General features: G+C 47.9%; 1 protein-coding gene across 1 annotated transcript; it reads left to right on the forward strand.

Annotated features, from left to right (window-relative positions):
- The first annotated feature begins 531 nt into the window (after positions 1-531).
- SSH3 (slingshot protein phosphatase 3) lies at positions 532-23,370 on the forward strand. Its single transcript, XM_081004157.1, has 14 exons — positions 532-849; positions 8,015-8,052; positions 10,383-10,572; positions 13,088-13,206; positions 14,417-14,488; positions 16,583-16,648; positions 16,874-17,068; positions 17,773-17,866; positions 18,150-18,278; positions 19,051-19,097; positions 19,391-19,537; positions 20,698-20,898; positions 21,494-21,929; positions 22,154-23,370. Exons 1-14 carry the CDS (start codon positions 784-786, stop codon positions 22,655-22,657), a joined length of 2,304 nt encoding a protein of 767 aa, XP_080860283.1. The 5' UTR covers positions 532-783; the 3' UTR covers positions 22,658-23,370.
- The last annotated feature ends 408 nt before the right edge of the window (positions 23,371-23,778 follow it).

Below are 23,778 nucleotides of genomic sequence, written 5' to 3' on the forward strand. Positions count from 1 at the left end.
GCAGCGGCAAGGCGTTAGGTTTCCATTTTAAGCTCCGACTCTGGTGTTAGCTGAGATTTTAACTCTGCATGCATGAAAACAAACGAACAAACACGGTGCCCGCCGCCCTCCCACAGCTGCAGCAACCTCTGCACATCCTCAGAAGCATAAGAGCCAAGTCCTAGGGGCCGCTGTGGTCCCTTCGCCGCCCCCCTTTATAAAATATTTGAGCGCCCCCTCCCCCCCAAAAAAGTTGATGGGCTTTGCCATTCAAATACTGTGCGTGCCATGTGATCGATTATGTGGGTCGGGGCTTACCCCCCATATTTCATTCAAGTTGGCACCTCTGCTCAGAGGCGCTTGCTACCCCGCTTCCCACCATACGCAAGCCTAGCAGCACTCAGAATAGGTGCCGGGGCTGAGCCTTGGCCCCTGTGATGGTAGGGTGCCACTGCGGCTTGGGGAAGCGAGCCCTGAGCAGCCCGACGCTCCTCCCACCTCCGCTCCCGGCTGGGGAAAACCCTCCCGCGTCTTGGGGCTGGTTCCTTTAAGAGCCTCCCGCCAAGGACGTGCGCGATTCCGCCGCGCAGCATCCTTGAGCTTCCTGGTTAAGGCGGCCGGGTGCAGGAGAAGAAAGTTTACGGCCGGCAGGTCCCACCCTGGCCTGACCCAGGGAGTGCGCGGAAGGCTGGGCACGCCCGCCCCCTGGAGGCTGTCTGCAGCGGCAGCGGCGCCGAGTGGCACGATCTTTCCCCGTCGGCTCCCCGCGCGCTGGGAGCGGAGGAAGGGCGCAGCAAGCCGCGCATGGCGCTGGTGACCGTCTGTCGCTCCCCGTCGGGGAGCGGCCACTCGACACCCACCGGCAGCAAGGTGAGCTCGCACGCCGCTTCTAGCCCAGCCTCAAGCTGCCCCAAGAGAACCCCACCCTGATCCCCCGACGGGACCCACACAGCAGCGGCTCTTCTTTTAGGCACGGCTGCGATCCATCATCCCCTTTCTGGGGCTGGCGGGGGGTGCTGTTTCGACGGCTGCGCCATCGTGTGCCCCGTTCTCGCCACCCCTCTCTCCCATTGCAAGCCGTATGCTGAGCTGTGCAACCGACTGCACCTTGCACCATTTTGGCCCCGAAAGATCTGGCCGTTTGTTCTCGCACCTTCCTGCAGGGGCGCTGTTGGAAGGAGGACTGGCTTGCGCGGGGTGGGGGGCCGTATTGCGCAGAGAAGGGGGCCCAAGCGCCAAAGATCAGGCAAGAGATTTCCCCGCGTCTCTACTCCTCTTCTTCCCAGTAGAGGGAGCTCCCTGGGGTGAAGCAGTAGCACCAGTGGGATAGGGAAAGAAAACGACGGTCTGCCACTCTTATATGTAGGATTTCTTTACCTGCTGCAGCAGGGACTCGTGTTTCCCACCTTTGCCACTCCAGGTGGGCCAGTCTCAACCTGAAACACGAACCCCACTTAGCTGTTCTGTCATATTTGCATTCCGTGTAAGTCACAGAGTGTCAAAAGGATGGTTTTTTTTTTCTTTTTAAATCCATCATTTGTAGGGGAAGGCCTGTAGATCCTCATGATGGCTATGTTCTGCCTCCATCCTTCTGAATACCAGTTGCTGGAAACCTCAGCTGCTGTTGCTGTCGTGCCCCGTTTGCAGGCTTTCTGCAGGCATCTGGTTTAACCACTCTGAGAACAGGATGCTGGATTAAATGGGCCTTGGGCCTGATCCAGCAGGCTCTTCTTATGTTCTAGACTGCATCTGCTCTGCCTGCAGGTTCGATTCCCAGAGTTTCCAGGCAGGACTGGGAATGTCCCCTGCCTGACACCCTGAAGAGGCGCTGCCAGACCATGTAGAGATAATATTGAACTAGGTGGGCCAATGGTCTAATTTGGTCTAAGGCAGCTTCCTATGTTAACACCTCTTACGGAGTAGTATTAAAATGTCCAAGCAGAAGCACCTCTGTGCTGGTAGAACTAAGGTCACCAGATTTTTTTCAATGAATCTGGGGACACGTTTCAACTTCAGTCAAATTCAGCGGATTTTGTCAGGGAACTGATTTGTAAATCTGGGGACTGTCCCCGGGAAACGGGGAAATCTGGTAACCTTATTGTAAACAGTTCTGGGTTGCCTAATGGAGCGGGAGAGGCATACAAAGGCATGATCTTGAGTATGTGGCATCCACAGAAAGGTATGGTGGAGGCATTTTATCAGCACCTTCCTTGGGCTGGGTGCTTGCACAAGTCGTAGCCTTCCTGGATGGGTGGGTGGGTGAGTGGAATGTGGGGTTCATATAGAGTGGAATAATCTGGCTGCGTGAAGCCAGAATGTTGGAGCTTCACAGTCCCTCCTCATTGCGACTGCTGTAGAGAACGGGCCAGCTGTGAAACGCCCCTTCAGCTCCTCTGGCCTGAGCTTCTCTGCCCCACACAGGGTGCCTTGTTGTGGGATTCTTTCCCTCCCTGATCAACTCTCTCTCTCAATTCTCCATGTAAGGAAGCCTGTCAAACGCATGCCACAGTGGTCAATTGCCTTTCCTTGCTTGGGTCCCCACAGATATGCTTTCCCCAGTCCTTACTCCTTCCCCCTTTCTTCCTCTAATCAGCTCTTGACAGCTCAGGATCCTGTGCAGAAGAACTGGGCATTAATAAGTGACTTGTCAGGGAGTTTCACAACTTGCCACTTCCTGCCGGTTCCTTGCAGATTGCAACGTCAGGGGCCCGTGGAAGGCAGCAAAAAATATCCCTTGCATAATAGCCTCAGAAAAGCAAGATTTCTCCACCCCAGAACACCAACCCTGGGATACCTCTGTGTCACTTTGCACTGGGGTGCCTAGCTCCAGAGTTCTCACACCCCAAGCTTGGCAGTTTGCTGGGCTGATTGCATTTCAAGCGTAATTAGACATTGTGCAAGGAGCTGGCAATTAGGAAGTGGCAGGGACAAGGTTTGTGTTTTTTTCCATGCTTAAAAATGTCACAGGAAATTGCCAACAGACTGGGAATCACATAGATAAGGTTATGCAAGAGCCTGAATTCAAGGCCGCTCCAGGAAAATATTTGCAACCATTCCAAGGCGACGGGAGACTAGCAGTGTCCTAAAATGGAACCACACTGTGTATTTCCAAGCTGGATTCCCTCCCACCCACCCACCCACCAGCCCTCAGTTGTGAAACTGTGACATTGTGCAGGTCTGCACAGCTTGTGATCCACCAGGGCAAACACAGACCACCAATCGCAGATTGTGAAACGCACAAGGCTTGATAAATCTTCTAGTTTCTTGCTTATATGGGATAAAGGTAAAGGGACCCCTGACCATTAGGTCCAGTCGTGACCGACTCTGGGGTTGCGACACTCATCTCGCTTTATTGGCTGAGGGAGCCAGCATACAGCTTCCAGGTCATGTGGCCAGCATGACTAAGCCGCTTCTGGCGAGCCAGAGCAGCGCACAGAAACACCGTTTACCTTCCCACCCGAGTGGTACCTATTGATCTACTTGCACTTTGACGTGCTTTCAAACTGCTAGGTTGGCAGGAGCAGGGACCAAGCAACGGGAGCTCACCCCATCGCGGGGATTCAAACCACCAACCTTCTGATCAGCAAGTCCTAGGCTCTGTGGTTTAACCCACAGCGCCACCCACGTCCCTTTTATATGGGTTATGGACCTACAAAACACATGGTGGAGAGCACCTCTCAGCCTATAGATGTGGTCCGCAGGGAACACTCAGCTTAGTGGGGCATAAGATGTCCAGGCTTGGTGCAGAATGCTAAGAATTAGTGTAGTAGCTAACAGCTTGAGCTGCAAAGTCCTTGGTTTGACCCTTGCCTTAGCAGGGAACTCATTTTGTAGCTTTGGACAAGCCACTCTCTTTTGGCCTCAGCCCCACCATCTACAGTGCAGCAATAATAATACTGGCGACTAGATGATCCTCAGGGTCCCTTCCGACTCTACAATTCTATGATTGTTATTAATTGGTCACCTTTGTCTTCAGCAAGTGTTCTAGCTTCTTATATAGGCCAAGAACCAGCAGGTTTACAAAAGCATCCCTTTTATGGCAGAATCCCATATTCACTGTAGAGCCAGCCCTGGTTTTCCACCTGAAGTGAAAATCAATATGGTGACCTTCTGTTCAGTTCTGAAGTGTTTTTTTTAATGACATGAAGACAAGAAATTGGAGGTAGGAAAATGGCACCCTTCTGGAATCTGTTGCCCATAGGTCCCAGATCCAGCCCTGACTTGTGGGCCCATAATGAAAGGCTAGCTACTTCAACATCTCTTTCAAATATGGTTGAGAACCAAGCCAGCTTCTGTGAAGGGGGATGATCTCTGCATTCTGTGTCTAATTGTAGCATGCAACCTTAGTATTTGATTAGCTGCATGATGAGACATTTGGGGTTCTTTCTTTTACTCCCCCCCCCCTCATAAAAAGAGAACATCTCTAGCCCTTTTGGTGCTGAGATAAATTGGGAACCTGCTTGTGAAATTGCAGATTTCTGAAGGCTGAGCAAGGCTTCCAAGACCTTAGGCTTCAGTGCTTAGACTCGGTCCTTCTCTCTTCTGAAATAATAAAAACTGATCCAAAACAAACACCAATGCACTAACAGATAGGTAGCCGTGTTGGTCTGCCATAGTCAAAATAAAAAAAATCCTTCCAGTAGCACCTTTAAGACCAACTAAGTTAGTTCTTGGTATGAGCTTTCGTGTGCAAGCACACTTCTTCAGATACACTGAAACAGAAGTTGCCAGATCCTTCTATATAGTGAGAAGGTGGGGAGGGGTATTACTCAGAAGGGGAGTAATACCTGAGGAAAATACAATCTTTAAATAATCTTCCCAACAATACTATACTAGCTACTATGGATGTGGAATCTCTGTATACCAACATCCCACACAACGATGGTTTACAAGCTATAAGGAACACCATTTCAGATAAAACCACAGCGGACCTTGCCACCAAACTCTGCCAATTTGTCCTTACCCACAACAACTTCAAATTCAGTGATGACCTGTTCCTTCAGATCAGCGGCACAGCAATGGGCACCCGCATGGCCCCACAGTATGCCAACATCTTCATGGCAGATTTAGAACAACGTTTCCTAAACTCCTACCCACTCAAACCTCTCTTGTACCTGCGATACATTGACGATATTTTTATCATCTGGACACATGGTCAACAGACCCTGGACACCTTTCACCAGAAATTTAATGATTTTCACCCCACAATCAACCTTACAATGAATCAATCTATGCAAGAAATACATTTTTTGGACACTACTATAAAAATACAGGATGGGCACATAGACACCACCTTATACCGTAAACCAACTGACCGACAAACATATCTACATGCCTCTAGCTACCATCCCAAACATACCAAACAGTCCATTGTATATAGCCAGGCACTACGTTACAGCCGCATCTGTTCCAATTCTACAGACAGAGACTCTCACCTAAGAGATCTACAGCAAACCTTTTCAGAACTAAAATACCCAGCAGATGAAGTTAGACAACAGATCAACAGAGCCAGACTTATACCCAGAGAGAACTTGCTGCAAGACAGACCCAAAAAAGAAAATAACAGAACACCTCTAGTCATCACATACAGCTCCCAAGTTAAAACAGTACAACGCATCATCAGAGATCTACAACCTCTCCTGGACAATGACAGTTCTCTTTCTCAAGCTCTGGGAGGAAGACCTTTCATTGCCTACAGACAGCCACCCAATCTTAAACAACTCCTAACCCACAATAATACTACAACCAGACTTAACACGGACACTGGCACCAGAGCCTGCAATAAACCCAGATGCCAACTTTGCTGCCACATACACCCGGACAACACCATTACTGGCCCCAACAACATCACACATACCATCTCGGGACTATTCAATTGCTCATCATCTAACATTGTGTATGGCATCAAATGCCAACAGTGTCCTTCAGCTCTCTATATTGGACAAACAGGCCAAACCTTACGCCAAAGAATAAATGGACATAAATCTGACATCAAGAATCACAAAACAGAGAAACCAGTAGGAGAACACTTCAATCTCCCAGGACATTCTATACAAGATCTCAAAGTAGCTGTTTTACTACAAAGGAATTTCAGAAATAGACTGGAAAGAGAAGCTGCTGAATTGCAACTCATTACCAAACTTAAAACCATGGAGAGACCTGGTTTGAACAAAGACATTGGATTCTTATCCCATTATACATGACTAAGCCATTTCTCACCTTCTCACCCCTTGCCTTTTCCTGTAAGACCTATTACAGTCGTTAAGAGTCGTCAGCAGGCTCATCTCAGCTATCTGCCAATCTCCCATTCCCACCACCCTTCTGAGTAATACCCCTCCCCACCTTCTCACTATATAGAAGGATCTGGCAACTTCTGTTTCAGTGTATCTGAAGAAGTGTGCTTGCACACGAAAGCTCATACCAAGAACTAACTTAGTTGGTCTTAAAGGTGCTACTGGAAGGATTTTTTTTATTTTGACCAATGCACAAAGTCAGGCTGTCGGTTGGGGCCTGTAAAATACAGAGTCCTGTTGATGTTCGGGATCAGAGGTGGCATAACAGTTCTGTGCTTGTGGCACAGAAGGGATTGCTTGGAACAGGAACATTATGTCATGCTGGGTTTTTCCATGGCAGAGCCAACAGCACAAACGCAATTGTGAGGTGATTTGGTTCTTCTGGTATAAAGGAATCGCTCTGAAGTTGCTATGGAAGGCGCCAGCCACCTGCCCCAGCCATGGGTGCAGCCTGCCAGAACTTGGGCCTTATCCACACTTACCTTTTGCCCCACTCTTTCCAGGCACAAGTCTGTGCTTTAAAGCTCTGTGTCCAAGTGTGTTTCTTTTTTTTTCTTATTTGCCACAGAGCTTTCCCTCTGAAATCAGAGCAAATGTCAATTCTGGTTTTCTGCAGATTGACATGTGCTCCGACTGAATACTAAAGAGCAGGTTTTTGCAGGGAGAGCTCTGGAGGGAAAAAAAAGTTGCTTGGACACGTACCTTTGAAGCACTGACTGTCCCTGGAAAAGAGCAGAGGGAAGGCAAGTGTGGAGAAGCCCTTAAACCTGTGCTCTCCAGCCGTGCTTTCTTTGTATGCCTTTTGTGTTGGCAAGCATGAGCTTAAAACATTTCAGCTGTGCATGAGGTAGATGATTTTAATAATAAATGGTAGAATATTTTATGGTTTTATAGCCTGCATTTGCAATGTTTGTGCATTGCTGTACGTTATGGCTTTATGGTCTAGACAAATAAACTTATTCATCACTTAAAAGAAAGGCAGCCTGCTATCACTCCCAAGTCCCACCAAGGTAAAAGCCTCAGTGATTTAATTGGGCCAAACTGTTTTATCCCCAGGTCCATGCAGAGCTTGTCTGAGGCCTGGGGTAGGAGTCCACAGTTGGCTAGGAGGCATGACAGTGCAAGTCTGGCAGGGTTCCCCAGCCAGCTTAGCCCTCTGAGGAGTCAGTGCCATTTTTCTAGAAAAAGAGGTTCTGGAACTCTCCATGAACACCTCCCTCATTCTCTTAGAATGGCAATGGTGCCCACCTGAGAGGTGCCGGGACTGAGTTCCGGAGAGTTCCGGCTGAAAAAAAGCCCTCTGAGGGCCCCCTGCTCTGTGTGGACCTGCTTACCTCTGGAAGACCACCCCTACCATTAGGCAGAATAAGATGGCTGTTTTGGGCAGCATTTGCTGAGGAGTGCAGAGCAAAGAGAGCTGAGCGTGCCATGTGATCTGCCTTGCAGCTCCCAAACCAGCCTGCTGCCCTCAGGTCCAAGGGAGGATGCTGTCCCATCTCCACTGTTCAGGTGATATTCAAGGGCCTGGTTGGCTTCTCCATATGGAATAAGGGGAGCAGCATTTTGCCCCTTTGGCTCAGGAAGCAAAATGCCTTGGGACAGCCCTTGGTGGAAATGACCGTGTCTAGGAGATTGGTGCCACATGTGTGGAAACTTAGAACATTGTTTAATCTGGAGGCCGGAGATTTCTTCTTCTTTGCTCTGGATCAGAAGTGACTGATCTACCTGGAATTCCCTTGCAGGATGAAGATGTTCCTCGGAAGAGACAGCTGCAGCGACGGTAAGGAGCTATCCTTTGTAATCCTGTCTCTTCACACATACATACAAACAAAAAGACCAGGGTCCTCCCAAACCAGCTTCTGGGCTTTTTCACACAATTTATTAAAAAAGTTTTGGATTTAGTATGTTACTCCCAGTAGCAGGAACCCAGTACCAGAGTATCCCCCCCCCCTTAAGGCATTAGGGTGGGGGGAAGTTGCACTTTGCAACTTATTTTTTAAAAGATGGTTCCAATGTTGGAGCTACATTGTGAAGAAATGCAGAAGGAAGAGAGTATAAATATTCCAAAACAGTGCAGTGGGTAGTGGCGGTGCAGGAAGGTGGAGCATTGCTTCTTCTTCTAACTTTAAAAAAACAACTAGTGCTGCACCAAGAGCCCCTGTACTAGAAAAATATAGTGTAGGAGTTCAAACAGGAAAAAATAGTTGATTTATTTTTACCTGTTTTTCATGAAAGTGACGTACTAGAAAAGATATCATAACAAATTAAACCATTAAAAAAGCTACAGGTTAAAAAGACAACAGTGACCCAGAGTAAATTTAAATCGTGATACCATACTCTGGAATCAAAAAGCAGCAAACATTTAGGAGCATATTCTGGTGCCTTTTTAAGCTGAAGGGAGAGAGGGTGCCTGCACAGAGAAGACTCTTCTTGGTTACTGCCAAACACACATAAAAAGTGTGCCATAGCTGATTGTAATGAGCAAGAAGGAGAAGGGGATCCTTCAGGTAATCAGTCCCAAACTGTTAAGGCAGTATAGGTCAAAAGCAAAACCTTAAACCTGGGTCAGTGGCTAAATGGCAGTTAATGCAGCTCCTTTAGGAGTGATGTAATATGCATGTGGTAAGGCATCCTGGTGCATTGTCTAATTGCTGCATTTTGCACCAGTTGCAGCTTGCAGGGCAAGCTAAGGGCAGCCCCACATAAAGCACACTGCAGTAATCCAAACTCAAGATTATCAATGCCTGAGCCACAGCAACCAACTGATGTGGGTGTTTGGCGGTGAGGAGGAGGAGAGAGTTGTGTTCCTCATTAATATCCCATGACATTTGCAAAACCAAATTGTACACCGCAGTCCCAATTGCATTGGAGGGAAGAATTACGTTTCCCCAAGAGAAGTGCAATCTTGAGACAAGATTGTGTGCAGCAAAAGCATAACAACTGCATGTTTGTTGCTCTGAAAAGAGGGGGGGAAACCTTGCAAAGAAGAGTGAGGAATCGGATAAATTATCTTGCAATGGAAAATGTGCACCAAACGAATACATGGGAGGATACTGTGCATTAAATATAAATGTACAGTATACTGGAAAGATCTCTAATTCTGGTGAACTGGAAGGATCTAATTCCCTCGTCCTCTGTAACGGAACTTGCCATCTTTTCAAACACCTTTGAACTCTGCACTGAGGTGGGACGGGGGGGGGGAGGTGAACAGAGAAATAATGGCTGGGGGAACGGCTACTGCCCACTCCCCCTACTGCTTCTCCACTCTAAATTGCTTCCCCTAGATAATCTCTGCTTTTAAAAAAATGATGGGAGCACTGTTAAACACGTTAGTGTGTAGCATGGAGGGAGTGTCATAGCCTTTCTGTCTAATTTGTCAGGGGTTGGTGGTAATTTTTAGAGCACACATCTCTGTTTAAAAAGTGTGAGAAAAGCAGAGATTTGGCAAATAGTTTAAAAAAAATATTTTGAAAAGGCTAAGGGCACTCTTGGGGGGAATGCCTTATACTTTTTTTATATAAAAGTAGGTAATAAATCAATGTTGACATTTTTTTAAAAAAAGAGCTTGCAATTTCTAAAATGCTTGCTTGTATTCCAGCTGAGTATAGCTAATATTGCTTATCTATTCCTTAGAGTCAACGTTTTTCAACATTTTATTTTAAAATCTGATGTGATTTTTCAATATTCTGCCACCTCTGTATACATTTAATAGGCCTTAAGGCTTCTAGCTAGCACAACCTACTTAGTTTGCCTTGATGGCTAGGCCTGCCTCTCTTGGACTACTTCAGATTTTGTGACTGTTCTGTAATTGCAAAGGCTTCCAAGCGTTCATGGGGAAGGGCCGTAGTTCAGTGGAAGAGCACCTCCTTTTATACAGAAGGTCTCAGGTTCAGTCCCAGGCGTCTCCAGGTAGGACCGGGAGAGATTCCCAGCCTAAAACTCTAGAGATCTGCTGCTGAACAGTGTAGAAAAGGCTCAATTCAATGGATCATTGTCAGGGTAAGGCAGCTTCTTACATTCCCCCTTGGAATGAGGAAGGATTTAATGGGGCAAGCTCTCCTCTGGAGCAAGAGGGTTTTTCTACCTATCTCCGTTTCTTTCCCTTTTCAGCCACAGCTTCGTCATGGTCAAAGGAGCTGCTTTGCTCCTGCAGGAAGACGAAAAGCTGGAGTCCGTGCAGGAAGGCCCAGCCACCCCCCTGGACCACAAGCCTAAGAGTGAGAATGCCGCGGCTGAACAACAGGAGCAGCACTTACAGCAAATGGTGGGGTTGATGCGGCCAGAAGACAGCATCCGGCTGGTGAGACTGTGAGGGCAGGGAGATAGGGCAGAGTGTGGATGAGAAGAGACAGGAAAGCAATTGGCCTGACCACAAAATGTGCCTCTTCGGATAAAGAGTCTGGAGCAGACAGTTATGGAGTTCAGTGTTTTTACTGCCTTGTAAAAGAGTTTGCTTGGGCCAGGGCCTTTGCCCTTTTCCCTCCTCCAGTTCTGGAATCAGCACGGTCTCCATTTCCACCCACTCAACCCTGCCAAGGCCCAACACTCAGGGCAAATTCCCTTCTCTGCCTGGCTCAGCATTGCTTACTATTGGAACAAAAAATATTCCAGCTTTCTGCTGCCAAGCCAGGCCAGTTTAAGGTTCATTCTGTTCATCAAATGATCTTATCTACCAGAGTTGACCTTCTGTAGTAACACCCACAGATTACAATTAAAGCACATGGCTTCACCCACCCCAAAGAGCCCTGTAGGTTGGTGCTGTTTACTATAGGTCTGTGATTGGTAAACTATTTGTTTATTACTTATTAAATTTCTATACCACCCCCCATCCGAGGATCACAGAGTGATTTACAATATAAAAACACAAAAAATACATAGCACAGTAACAAACAAATACAATAACATCCTCATCACCACAGAGCATTTGTTTTATTTATTGCAGCTTCCATGGGAAGTTGTGACAATTAAGATGGTATAGCTGTGCTTTAAATGTATGTTAGTGGGATTCCTTTCCTTAATGGCATAAGTGCTTTCCTGCCCTCCTGTCCAGAACCACCAGCTGTACCCAGTGTGCCTTGCTGCTGTCCTATAGGCCTGGTTAGGCAAGCCATGCCACAAGAGACAACTGTTCTGAAATGAAAGAGGGCTATTTTCTGAAGACAATATTTCAGAAAAGGGAGGTGTGTGCCCTCAGGCTCCGGCCTAGTTCTAAGAGGCAGTAAACCTGTGTCTAGACAGTATCACTTCAGGCTGTGGGTGGGATTCACAGGACTGAATCCTTCCATCGTGGGATCGCACCTGAAGCCTGAAAGGGCACAAGTTTACTGCCTCAGTGAGAACGCCTTAGTGACCCAGATTGCTTCCCAGGCTAGTTCAGCTGGTCTGTGGAGTGGACACCCGACTATTAACTCCTTCCTCTTGACCTTGATCTTCACCTTTCTCCTCCTCTTAGCACGATTCTAGAATCTGTGTTGCTTCTTGCCTGGGAGTCCTGTGATAAACTGATTCCGCTTTGCCTTCCTGCTGCAAAACTCTGTGCTAGAGAGGCCTGGCTTCTGAGAGCCTCATTGTCCACGCTTGTGGAGGCACAGAGCAGGGCAGTGAGGGATTCCTCTCCTTGAGGAATGTGGTTTTCAGGCAGACATTCAGCCGGGAGCTGCAGCCACTTCCCCATTTATGGCCTGCGGGGCTTTTGCTCTCTTGGGCAGACAGCCAGAGCTGGCGTCTCTGCCGAGTCTGATCCCGGCTTTGGCTTTGGGGACTCTGCTGGGAGATTTCCAAAGTAGCATGTGCTGGGTTTTCTTTCTTTTCTAGAGAGTGAGTCACAACAGCCTCCAAGTACCTGGGGCAGTTCCTGAAGGCAGCGGTTCTCATGCTGCTTTCTGGTAGCTGCTGATGTTCTCGGGAGCTTAGCAGACGTGGCTCATTCGGAAGTTCAGTAGCAGCAGACAAGCTGCCCTAAAAGATAGCTTGCTCCCCACTGCGGATCTTCCCTTGCAGTGTGGAAAATGGAGAATTAAATAAATAAACGTGCATCTGTCCAGTATACTCTCAGTTCAGGCAAGTCAATACTGAGGTCTCATATGCTTGTCTAGTGGTCCACAATAACACTCCCTGCCCCCTCTCTGTGTGTGTCTTCCTAGAACATGCCCCAAACCCCTTGGCAAAACTACTGAAGATCTATGGCATTTGCCAATGTGGAAAGTGTGCAGAAAAATATGAAAAACACTCCCATAACACTTAGGTCCAGAGGCTCTTCCCTCTGATCCTACCACACGATGCCAAACTGCATTCACTTAATCTAGGGGTGTGAGGCCTTTTTCTGAAACTCCCATTCTATTTTCCTAATGATTTTGTGCTAAAAGCCTTGTATAATATGATTTTCAGTGGATGATTTAATAGCTTTGAGAACCTCAGTGCCAGGGCTCTTGGGCTCAGAGATGAAAATGTGACGCACTTATTTCTGGATAAATGTAAATGGAGTTTCTCCTCAAAACCTTTTTTCTCGTACCGAAAAGTGCACAAATGACTACTGACAAGAAACAAGGGGCACTCCTTAGGCCTACTTGGATTATCCCAAGTTGCTATCTTATGTTATTTCCACGCAAGTAGCAATATGATACTTAGCTATGGCACTGGTCTCAGGAATCATGGAATTTTTTTCAGAAGTTGCTGGTGGTGCTAAACAAAGAACTATCCCTGCATCTGCCAAATGCACCACCAACAGTTGTGGTGGAGTCTTACTGTCATATGTGTGGAGGTGACACACACAAGGACAGTCTTGCAAGAACTGTATGTTTGTTTCCCTCCTCCAGGCTGTGAGGCTGGAGTCGGCTCGAGCTCACCGGATCCGGTACTTGCTGGTTGTGTCAGCAGCAGAGGTGGAGAGCAAGAGTGAGATGGTGCTGCTGGGAGTTGACTTCCCTGAAGAAGGGTGAGAGGACAAGGGAAGGAGCACGAAGATACAGAAGGGGTGGGGCCCAGGCACTTCTAAGCTAGAAAACTTCCAGCAGTCTATACTGTCCTGCCTTGTATCTCTTCATGATGTCTTTCGTCAAGGCTTGGACCAAAATGAGATACTCAATAAGGCTGCTATCCTTGACCCACTTGCCTGAGAATAAGCCCCATTTAATTATATAGGACTTTCGTTCTGAGTAGATACGACTAGGATTGTGCTGAAAGTCTCTTAGACTACAGGCTGATGCACACTACTTCCTTGAAAGTAAGTCCCATTGAACGCGGTGGATCTTACTTCTGAACAAACATGCATAGGGAACAGGCAACATTCTCTGCTTCAATAACCAAGGTTGTGTTCCAAATTACCATTAGCCAAAGGCAAGTACCGTTGAAATTAATGGGGCATGCTTCCAAGAAAATGCACTTGGAAGAACACAACCCCTTTTCTCTCTGCATGATGTTTGTTCAAAACCCTTATCGAAAGCATCTTTGCTTCAGAGTGCTTTCTTTCTGTCCTTCACTGTGTGTGTGTATCTAAACTCCTTAATGTATTTTACTCCCTGGTCGAACTGGTTTGGCAACCCTTCACCCAGTCTTTCCTCTCCACCCCATTCCCAGCGTCTGTGCTCCAGAAGAACCTTTGTTTATGTATTCAGTAAGGGCACAGGCACTCGAGCATGCCGCAGGAAGACGTCCAAATCAAGGAGCTGAAGGGAAGATAGCAGTGCAGTTCGCCAAGCACCTCTGTCACAGCTCTGGAATGCTGGCTTGGCTTTGCTATCAGTGATTTTTACAATGCTGATCAAGCTATTGAAAAAGCAGGTTAAGAGGCGAGTGCAGATGGGGTGAATGGGGAAGGTTTGTAGGACAAGCACAGGGACTATAACAGGTGTCAGCAAACTTTTTCAGCGGGGGGCCGGTCCACTGTCTCTCACACCTTGTGGGGGGCCGGACTATATGGGGGGGGGGATGAACGAATTCTTATGCCCCACAAACAACCCAGAGATGCATTTTAAATAAAAGCACACATTCTACTCATGTAAAAACACACTGATTCCCGGACCATCCGCAGGCCGGATTGAGAAGGCGATTGGGCCAGATCCAGCCCCCGGGCCTTAGTTTGCCTACCCATGGACTAGAATAACCCCTTCAGTAGCTACCTGATGTCTTTTCTCTTTGCCTCCCAGCTCGGCTGCCTGCACGCTGGGGATGGTGCTTCCGCTTTGGAGTGACACTCAGGTCTTCCTTGATGGCGATGGGTAAGAGACAGACCTAACCCCACCAGGCACCCACAATGCTCCATGTAATAGTAATCCTCATATAAGCTTTGTGCTTTGCAAACAAACTAGGATACTCAAACAGACTGAGATAGTGAGAGGCCATTTTTTTGGTATGTGTTTATTTTTCTCCTCGCCCAGTTTCACCAACAATGCCTGCTCTCTCATCTGACTTTAAAATGGTCTCCACAGACTACAAACCACTTACATCCTGAATAGCTATGGGAGGGTTTGGTTTTTTTGTTGTCTCTTCCTCCTGTATTAAGTGGAAACCAACCATTCTTTTCTGCATGGTCTCTTTTTCTTAAAAAGTCTCCTTGAGAGCCTGCCCCTTGCTGTGTCTCATCTTATGGTTGTTGTTGTTAATAATAGCCATGTAGCACCACTAATGAGCACAGCTTTATTTCAGTGAGTCATACTTGTGTTTGGTTCCATGATGGAAGAGGACTAGGGTATGTGTGTTCATGCCAAACTTTTCACAGGAAAGGTATGTTTTGAAGGAAATCCAAGAAGGTCTACTTCACACAGGTTTCCCAGAGAACAGTTCTAGGCATAAGGGGCAAAAGGGGGTAAAAGGCAGAGTCATCTGAGTTAGCAGGAGAGCTTCAGGCAGTTGAAGGTGGTTGAGCTTGAGGCACAAAGGCCTTGAGTGGCCATATTTTGGGATAAAAGAGCAAAGAGATGGACCTCTGGGCCTTAATTAGCCGTGTTTAGGGAAGTTTTAAATGTTTGATGTTTTATTCTGTTTTTAATCTGATGGGCGGGGTATAAATAAATTATGATGATGATGATAACAAATTTTTAAAAATTCCATCCAGTAGCACCAGTAGCACCTTAGAGACCAGTAGCACCTTCAGATACATTGAATGTATCTGCAGAAGTGTGCATGCACACGAAAGCTCATACTAATAACAAACTTAGTTGGTCTCTAAGGTGCTACTGGAAGGAATTTTTTCATTTTGTTTCCACTACGGCAGATCACCACGGCTACCTACCTGTAACTAGGTTATGATGATGGAGGGCTAACTAGGGTTCAGGGCCAACCCAATGTATTTTGGGGGTTCAGGCAAAAAAAAATACATAAATCCAAATTGTACCTTCCAAAGAAAAAATAGATAAATAAAAAGCAGACAGTTTGCCACCCTTCAGTGGTAATCTAAGTCTGCTGCCTGAGGCAATCCACCGCCCCGGCTAATGGTACGGCCAACTGTTCGCAACCCACCGCAAGCTTAAGCCACTTAACTCTCCACTGGAGCGTGCCCATAGACTTCATATTCACCGTGTCTGGCCCAGACCAGAATTTATTAAAGTCAGGGTTATGGGATCAAATCTGCCATGAATATTATGCACTGGTCGCATTTCTCAGCAGGCAACTCAAAGAGAACTCCTTTGACTAGGGCCAGCCTGGATGTCCAACAGCCAGTCCTATTGACTGTGTTCCATCTTCACTAGTGGCTGTATTTTAGGTCATTTTCAGGTGAACAAGGTTTTAGAAAGTATTTATCCTCACACCTCCCTTGCAAAATGTGCCTGTCCCACAGTGATGCAGAGATAAGCACTACAATCCAGGGACACAGACCTAGGCTTTAAATGAAAACCTTCAACTTTGTAGTTAAAGCTTTATGTTAGTGTTTCCCAAACTTGGGTCTCCAGCTGTTTTTAGACTACAGCTCCCATCGTCTCTGACCACTGGTCCTGCTAGGTAGGAATGATGGGAGTTGTAGTCCAAAAACAGTTGGCAACCCAAATTTGGGAAATACTGCTGTAGTGCAGATGAAGCGTACCTAAAATATTGACTTCAGCTGGCGCCATCCTTTCTAGAATGCGTAGATTAAGGTTGTTGCCATTGCACAAGGCAAGAAGCAACATCATCCTGACTTTTAGATCTCAAGAGCAGAAAAGGATCAGATTCTCTTTTTTGCTTACAAATGGAACCTGGCACCATGGAAGATCTCATACTAGTTTCACAACCATGCCAAGTACTGCATTGTTATTTGCCTCTTTCCGTATATCTGCATCTCAGGTGGAGCACTCCCAAGTTACTTGTGACACTGCTCTCCCCTTCTCTTTCCCCAGGGGCTTCAGTGTGACGTCTGGGGGGCAGACCCGTATCTTTAAGCCCATTTCAGTCCAGACCATGTGGTAAGCAAGGCTATCAGGTAGGGTGAAAAGCGCAAGGACATGTGTGGGAAAAGGATGAATGTGGGGAACAAGGATATGGTTGCCACTATTGCTTTTGGTAGGCTGGGAGAGGGGCATTATGGAGGAAAATGGGAAGAGAGATGTGCATTTCTCTGATTGCAGTGGTAGCCTTCAGAGGATTTTTTTAGCGCATCTCTGATGTCTGATTGTCATCTCTGCTCTCAGGTCAGCGCTGCAAGTGCTGCACAAGGCATGCAGCGAAGCCGTCTGCAACAACCATTTCCCAGGAGGCAGTGCGTTGAGCTGGACCGAGTGGTATCAGAAGGCTGTGAACTCGGAGCAGAGCTGCATTAATGAATGGCTAGCCATGTCCGACTTGGAATCTGTGCGGCCCACTTCTCCTGCAGCCTTCTCTGACCAGTCAGTGATGGCCCTTCCCCTCCTAGGGCTGGTTACAGGCTGTGAATGATGTAGTCAGCAGAGCTGCAGTGGTTCCAAGGTGGAACTCGATACCATGCAGTAGTCCAAAGCACAGACATTTCAGGTGGCCCTGCTAGCCAGTTTTAGGGACTACTGTGCAGAAAGTTCTTCTTCTGTAGGTCATGAAAGGGAAGGGTCCTTGTTTTTGTTTTGTTTTTGTTTTTTGTAATAATAAGGGAGGGAGGGAGATGCTGATCAGAGACACAGATCAGAGCAGAATCCCACCCCCAGTTCAGGTCACGTAGCATCACTTTTTGTGGTGCAGTGGAGTGGAGTGGTTTGGGTAGCAAAGTAGGACATGAGAGAGACCCAGGTTAACATTCTCACCTAGCCATTGAGTTCACAGGGTGATATTGGGTCAGTCAGAGCCTAACCTACCTCACAGCAACTTGTGAGGATAAAATTGAGGTGGGGGGGAGTAATCCTTAAGGCCCCCAGAGGAAGCTCAGGATATACATGCAATAAATGAACGAGCACGTTTACAAATGCGTAAAAGCTATCTAGGGAAATGCAAAGCTTTGGCATGGTGTCAAGATTTGTAACCCTACTGCCAATGGGGGAGGGATGCTCTAGGCGTGCCATGGTGTCTGGGGCAGAGTCTGGCGAGCCAAGAGCTTTGCCGACCCTCCGTCTCTGTGCCTCAGGCCGACAGCACAGGAGATGACAGAGCGGATGATCCGGGCCAAGCTGCGTGAGGTGATGGCCACCACTGACCTGGAGAACATCACCTCCAAGGAGGTGGGATGTTGGGCCAAGAGGGTGAGGGAGGAGGGGGTGGGGGAGAGAGAATGTGAGGGAATTGAGACATGTGTGAGGGTGTGTGTGTGTGAGAGAGAGAGAGAGAGAGGGTATGGGAGCAAGATATGTAAAACAGGGACTGGGAAGGGAATGTGGGAAAGCAGGGGTATGTATAGGGGTTGGAGTGATGGGTGAGGGACAGGGAATGGGCATGTCATTAAAAAGCAGCCAGGCTCAAAAGCGACCTCAGGTACTCACAAGCTCCCTCCCTCTCTTCCTGCAGATCCGTACAGAACTGGAGCGGAGAGCCGGTCGGAGCCTGAACGACTATAAGGAGTTTATTGACAATGAAATGCTTCTCATTATGGCTCAGATGGATCGGCCCTCCAGGATTTTTGACTATCTCTACTTGGTGAGGAAGTACAGGAAAGGGATCCATGATGCCAGCAGACTGGAGCTCCAAGCCCCTAAAAATAGCAGTCCCTCCTCTCAACTTAAGAGTCCTCAAAATCTTTCCTGGAATGGCAGGAAGATGGAAGCCTTGCTGTTATTTTGAGGCCTCCAGGCTTTGCCTTCCCTTCCACCATAAGAGGAAGCAAAGCACCCTGTAAAGCCTCTCCCTTATACTATCTACAGGGCCTTCTTGAGAGATAGCATGGGGCAGCAGATTTATGTTCTTTACTTCATACAAAGTTGAAGATCACAGCGAGCAGCTAAGGCTGCAATCCTAAATGGATGGTTTGCACTGAAAAGGCTCCATCTTTGGGGGCCATCAGTCTAGCCTCAACAGGTGGTGGAACATACAGAACAGCCTTGGAAGCTGACCTAAGAAACTGGACAGGCGCTATTAAATTAGTATACCGCCCTATACCTGTAGGTCTCAGGGCGGTTCACAGTTACTCCCTCACATAAAAATCACAACCAAGCACATCAGGGAGATGACTCTCTGCTATCTTTCTACATGCTGGCAATTTTTCCTGTTGGGGACATATTTGAAACCTCAGTTCCTTCACCTGCCCAGTCTGCAATGGTATAAGCTAGGAGGCACTCTACCACATGATTTGGCTAAATGTGTTCGGTTTTGAGTATTTAATGAGCAATTGCAGGATGGCTGAATGTTTGTGAACTATTTGCACTCGCTTGGGACTGAGCTCTGTGCATGGTGTTGTTCCTTTTTGTCCCAGGGCTCTGAATGGAATGCAGCCAACTTTGAGGAGCTTCAGAGGAACAGGTATGTCACCAAAAGATGCTGCTCGGAGAGCAAGACTAGTACCTTCGGGAACTTCATCTGATCTGGATTCCTTGGACACTGAGATGACCATTTACACCTCTCCATGTAAACTTGCCTTCTAGTCAGAAGGGATTTCTACTATGCATTCCAACCCGACTCTGAGATACTGAGCAACTGCAGTGGGGGATGTTTAGGAAATGGGACGTGGTTTAGTTAGTTGAGGCCATGCTAAAAACATGGTGGAAAAGAGCTGCTCACATTCTCTGTTGATTACTCCTTGCCTTGCCTTACAGGGTTAGCCACATCCTTAATGTCACCCGTGAGATCGACAACTTCTTCCCAGAGCACTTTACGTACATGAATGTCCGGCTCTACGATGAGGAAACCTCACAGCTGTTGCCACACTGGAAGGAAACCTACAACTTCATTTCAGCTGCCTGGTGAGAAGTGGACACCAAGATGGTAGTTGTGATTTCAGCTGCAGCACTCGTGTATTGCAAGCTAGGCTAACCAACATGGTCCCCATGTAGTCAATGGGATTGCAGGCACAGAAATGGGCTTTTCAGTGGGAATCCAAGGGCTGAGGTAGAAGAGGAGGGCTCTTGTCACAAAAAGCCCCCACCTCCCTGAATGAAATGTCAGCTGTTGTTTGAGAGGGCCTGTGATACCAGATAGGACTGTCAACCCATTCTTCCTTTCACCCCAGAATATTTTGCAGGTGAGAATTTGGCACAGCCCATCATGATGATGATAATCCCATCAGACTGGGTTGCCCCAATGCACCCTCTGCTTCATTAAGAAGTACAATGCCATCAGTTCCTAGCTTTTGATCTCTGTCAGATTTGACACAGCCAGTTACTCGTTTGGAAGCGCAAGCAGCTGAATCCAGCCATCTCCTCCCATATTGGAGGATTCATAGTTCAGAGCTACAGTCACCACTGCTGGAAACAATATCTGGAAATTCCCATTGTTGCCTTAGCTCAGCATTCAGGAAACTGTAACCCCACTCTACATGATGTTGGACTGCAACTCCCATCAGCATGGCTAATGGCCAGGAATGATGGGGGTTAAGACTTCAGCACCATATGGAGGGGCAGAAGTTCCCCATCCTTGCCCTAGCTATATCTCTGCTTCATTTATTTTTATTACTACATTTATATCTCACCTTTCCTCCAAAGGTCTCAGGGTAGCACATACTGTTTTCCTTTCCCCCAGTTTATCTTCACAACGACCCTGTGAGGTAGGTTAGGCTTAAGAGATGGTGACTGGCCACAGTGAGCTTGCTTCCTGGCCAAGTGGGGATTTAAACCCTGGTCTCCCAGGTCCTAGTCCACTACTCTAACCACTACACCACACTGGCTGTTGAACAACCATAATGTTTTCCAAGCAGCAATGATAGTCACTCACTTGGATTCATCATGATCACAGCAGAGTGGCCTCAGCATAATATAACTAATCTGTGCCTTGGAAAGTGTTGAGTTAGGCCAAGAAGCTGGGGTATCCTACTCTTGGCTGAGGGTACAGCAACTGGATGCTGAATTTCATGACTGTCCTGGGTGATGCTGTAGCCCTGCTTATAGCAAATATTCATTCCCCACAGGGCGCAAGGCTCTCGGGTGTTGGTGCACTGCAAGATGGGCGTGAGCCGCTCTGGCTCAACAGTGATTGCATATGCCATGAAGGAGTACGGGTGGTCACTTGAGCAGGCCCTTTCCCATGTACGGGAACGACGCCCAATTGTCCACCCCAATCCAGGATTCATGAGACAGCTGGAGCTTTATCAGGGCATTCTGGACGCAAGGTAAATCCAAGGGGAGGGAGAGCAGGTCTGGTCACTGTGTATGTATGTGGGGAGGGCAAGGGAGACTGATGGGAGCTGCAGCTGACTAGCCTGATCAGACCACAGCAGAAGGTTTTGTTGTTATTGTCCAAGGGCCAAACTACGTGTTACATTCAACAGCAGTGGGGCTTTTGGGATCAGAGAAGATCTCCCCTTCCTAGGATTCTAAGCACCTGTGTGCAAAGGCAAACAGGAAAGATTCCGTGTGGGAAAAAATGACGGGGGTGCCAAAGAGTGGCAAGGAAAAGATCCGACATCCATGCCAACTGCTCCATTTCCAACTTCCACTCCAAAGCACTTCTTCCAGTTAAAAAGGGCTGTTTCGTATTGTTATGCACACAATATTTAATCTTAAACAAGGAAGCACTGATAGCAAAATTGTCTCACACTAATAGTGCAGCAAAAATTAAATAGACATTGTGATTATCTTTAATATGTGTAATTAATACTTCTCACTGTAACTGACTGGATTCAAAGTCCATTCTTTATTTGGCTCTTCATTTAGCATTCCTTGCTGAATAATCTCTTACATTGTTCACCTCATGTTACTACGCAGCCGACACAGCAGCCTATGGGAACAAAAGGCAGGAGATGCCCACTCAGAAGGTTCTCCAGATATAAGTGATGCCAGCAGTGATCCTTCAGGAAGCCCATACTATGAGACTTTAAGCTCAGAAGAAGAACCAGAGGAGCCAGTGACAACCCCCCAGTATTGCTTTCGTCCTTTGCGGGAACCTCCTGAAGAGCCTCACCATCCTGTGGACGCTCCTGATAGTCCCAGGCTCAGTCTTCAGGCCACAGAAGAACCTGGGGCATCGGATGACTCAGGAGCTGAGGAAGTGCGAAGACACCTGGCTACGATGAGAGTGCCAGAGAAGCCAGCCACACTCAGACGGGAACGCATCAATCTCTATGCTGTCATGCGCAGCATCAGTGAAATGGACAGCCCAGAATGCCACATCTCTGTACCAGAGTGTGCTGCTGAGGAAGAGGTAAGAGGGTCATGTAAGGGCATGCTTCCAGAGAGAGGCATGTGGAAAGAGTAAGGGAACTTATAATGGAGCCTCAAGGCATGCAAGGGAAACAAAAATGGCAATGCATAAATCAGTGGATCTGAAACCTCAGCTAATGCGAAGATGAATGGTAGAGGCAGGATGAAGAAAAATCCTTTGTAATTGCTGGCCCTCATTCAATCTACCTCTTCTTCCTCCAACAGGTATTTCTTCATGATGAAAAGAAGAAGACAGTGACCTTTGAGCAATTTCCCCAAAATGAAGAGACTTCAGGGTCAGGAACAGACTCTACAGCAAAGGCACCACTGCCAGAGGAAGAGGAGGCTCAGGGTCGCAGGGCCAGGCGACGTGGGCGGAGGGCTCACCGGGGACGTCGCCATGTCTGCAAGCAGCTTTCATACTACCCGGCACCAGGCAGGGTGCGCAAAGTTGTCCAGCGCATGGAGGGCCCTGTCCCATTTGGCCGCAGGCCCGCTTTACAACACCGGCTCTCTGTGGCTCAGCTGGCTGATGCTGCCCTGGTGGTGAGCCGGGCCAAGGAGTTTGAGGGACACACAGATCCCGAAGGACCAGACAAGCTCCAGTCCCCTTCTCCTCAGGAATCCAAACCTGAGGAAAGCACTGCCCTCTGTTCTTCCTTGCCCTGCTCCCGGTCCCGGCGGATGGTTCGCCAGGCCAGCGTAGACATGGACCCCAACTCAGGGTGAAACCCTTGCTGTGGCATTTCTCCCTTTCTTCTGTTCATAAGTGGAGTGATAAATGGAGCCCTGAAGGCCAAACAGGTTCGCTTCCTATTGTTGGGGGCTTCTTTCCTCTGCCTGAAGCACTATCGGCAGCTGGTGTGGGAAGTGGCAATTTAAAGCTGCCTGGGAGAAGGGCAGGAAAGAGGAGGAAGGGAGACCATCCCTTTAAGAGACTATAGTGCTTCACAGGCTCTCCATCTCTTTCCATAGCTATGGAACTGCACTGGGGGGCAACCAGCGCTCTTGTGGGGCTCTGTCCAACCACTTATTTCAGACCTCTAAATGGCCTTGAAGACTGCACAGCTCCAAGATTTATACTGCAGGGCACTTCTGCTTCTTCCTTCAACTCACTTTTGATAACGCTACCCTTTGTTAAAGCCGCGGGGGTCCCTGTGGCCTCCCAAGATGTCGCTGGGCTCTTAACTATCTCCAGCCCTGCCAGCATGGTGAATGGTCAGAGATGATGAGAGTAGTAGTCCAGCACATGAGGAGGGCTCTGGGCTCCCCACATCCCTGCTTTATGAGGTGGGGCCAGGGAAGTAGTATCTCACTGTGATCCTAACCGGGGAAGAAACGGCCCCTGTTTACTTTTGCACACACATACACAACCACTGTGCCATTGCCAGCTTCACTCTGCTTGGGAATAAAAGAGTTGGTTAACTTTCCACTTGCTGGAACTCTGGTCTTGTCCTTTTCTTTGAAATGTGTGTCCTAATGCTTGGGACCTAATCTGTGACCACAAACTCACCTACCTGAGGGAGGGAAACGGGAGACAGTTTTTCCTCTGGCTAGGCTACTCAGTATCCACACAGCTGTGGGGCTCTGTTAAAGACAGTGTGGCTGCATGGTAATAGCTGGTCATTTTAGCCACTGGCCATTTGCGTTAGGGAACAACGGGTCAATAAAGCATCCCACAACATAGGGCTGTTTGCAGAATCAGTTTTCCGTGGGCCCCTCGATCATGCGGTGAGCTGAGTTTTACCTATGCAGAATGAGGGCGCAGCTCACCATGTGACCAGTAGAGTGTGCAGACAGCAAAGCACATGGTCACACTCGCCCCAACTTCTCCAAGCGCTGACGAATCC

Source organism: Podarcis pityusensis (genome assembly GCF_964106645.2).
Source record: "Podarcis pityusensis genome assembly, chromosome: 1".
In the NCBI taxonomy this organism is placed as follows: domain Eukaryota; kingdom Metazoa; phylum Chordata; class Lepidosauria; order Squamata; family Lacertidae; genus Podarcis; species Podarcis pityusensis.